This window comes from Chaetura pelagica, unplaced genomic scaffold, assembly GCF_000747805.2.
Source record: "Chaetura pelagica isolate M959 unplaced genomic scaffold, ChaPel_1.0 scaffold1928, whole genome shotgun sequence".
Classification (NCBI taxonomy): domain Eukaryota; kingdom Metazoa; phylum Chordata; class Aves; order Apodiformes; family Apodidae; genus Chaetura; species Chaetura pelagica.
In genome coordinates, this window is record NW_009954137.1 from 4008 (window position 1) to 5507 (window position 1500).

A 1500-nucleotide genomic window follows, 5' to 3' on the forward strand; every position below is an offset into this window, starting at 1 on the left:
TTCCCCAACCTCCTCCAACCCTTGTCCCCAACCTTCCCCCTGTCCCCAACCTTCCCCAACCTCCTCCAACCCTTGTCCCCAACCTTCCCCCTGTCCCCAACCTTCCCCAACCTCCTCCAACCCTTGTCCCCAACCTTCCCCCTGTCCCCAACCTTCCCCAACCTCCTCCAACCCTTGTCCCCAACCTTCCCCCTGTCCCCAACCTTCCCCAACCTCCTCCAACCCTTGTCCCCAACCTTCCCCCTGTCCCCAACCTTCCCCAACCTCCTCCAACCCTTGTCCCCAACCTTCCCCCTGTCCCCAACCTTCCCCAACCTCCTCCAACCCTTGTCCCCAACCTTCCCCCTGTCCCCAACCTTCCCCAACCTCCTCCAACCCTTGTCCCCAACCTTCCCCCTGTCCCCAACCTTCCCCAACCTCCTCCAACCCTTGTCCCCAACCTTCCCCCTGTCCCCAACCTTCCCCAACCTCCTCCAACCCTTGTCCCCAACCTTCCCCCTGTCCCCAACCTTCCCCAACCTCCTCCAACCCTTGTCCCCAACCTTCCCCCTGTCCCCAACCTTCCCCAACCTCGGGTCCCAGCCCCACCTCGACATGGGGGAGCCGTGGGGCGGGAGGGACCCCCTGCTGGGACCTCCTGGACGTGCCAGTGGGGACCTGGGGGGTGACTTTGGGGTCCCCTACGAGGACCTTTGGGACAGCCAGGGAGACCTCAGCCGTGTGGCCTTTGGGGACCCCTCTGTGGGTGCTGAGGACCCCTTAGGTAGAGATGACATGGATGTGGAGGTCAAGGGGCCTCTCTGAGACCTTGGGGACCACCAGCAGGGACCTTGGGGACCCCTTTGGGGATCTTAGGGACCACTGCATGGGTGTTGGGGACCCCTTAGATGAGGATGAGGAGGACATGGAGGTCAGGGACCTCTCTAGGACCTTGGGAACCCCCAGCAGGACCTTGGGGACCACTGCGTATTTGCTGGGGACCCCTTGGAAGTCGGGGACCTCTCTGAGACCTTGGGGACACCGTTAAGGACCCCTGGGATGTTGGGGACCCCTTGGATGAAGATGATGTGGAACATGGAGATCAAGACTTCTGTAAGATCTTGGGGACACTTTTGCAGTCTTGGGGACCCTTTAGGTGAAAACCAGGAGCTCAGGGGACCTTTCTCCTCCTTGGGGACAACCTGGAGGGACCCCCTTGTGGCTGTTGGGGACCCCTTGGAGATGAGGGGGACAGAGATCAGGGTCCCTGAGATCTTAATGGACCTTGAGGAAACAGAGGAGCCTTCAAGGACCTCTACAGACCTTAGGGAAGACTGTGGACTTAGAACATTCTGGACCTTCTTGGGGACCCCACTATGACTGTTTGGGGACCCCTGAGATGAGGACATAGAGGTCAAGAGACCTCTCTAAGGCCTTGAGAACACCCTTTGATTTTGGGGATACACTGAAGGAGCAGAGTGACTTTGGAAACCCCTTAGATGAAGATGAGGAGGAGGTGGA

General features: G+C 59.7%; 1 protein-coding gene across 1 annotated transcript; it reads left to right on the top strand.

Moving 5' to 3' along the window:
- Nucleotides 1–234: 234 nt before the first annotated feature.
- Nucleotides 235–804, top strand: LOC104393168 (DNA-directed RNA polymerase II subunit RPB1-like; the record flags this gene model as incomplete). Its single annotated transcript, XM_010002637.1, has 1 exon — nucleotides 235–804. A coding segment is annotated over one exon (570 nt), but the record flags the coding sequence as incomplete, so codon positions are not given.
- Between the last annotated feature and the right edge of the window lie 696 nt (nucleotides 805–1500).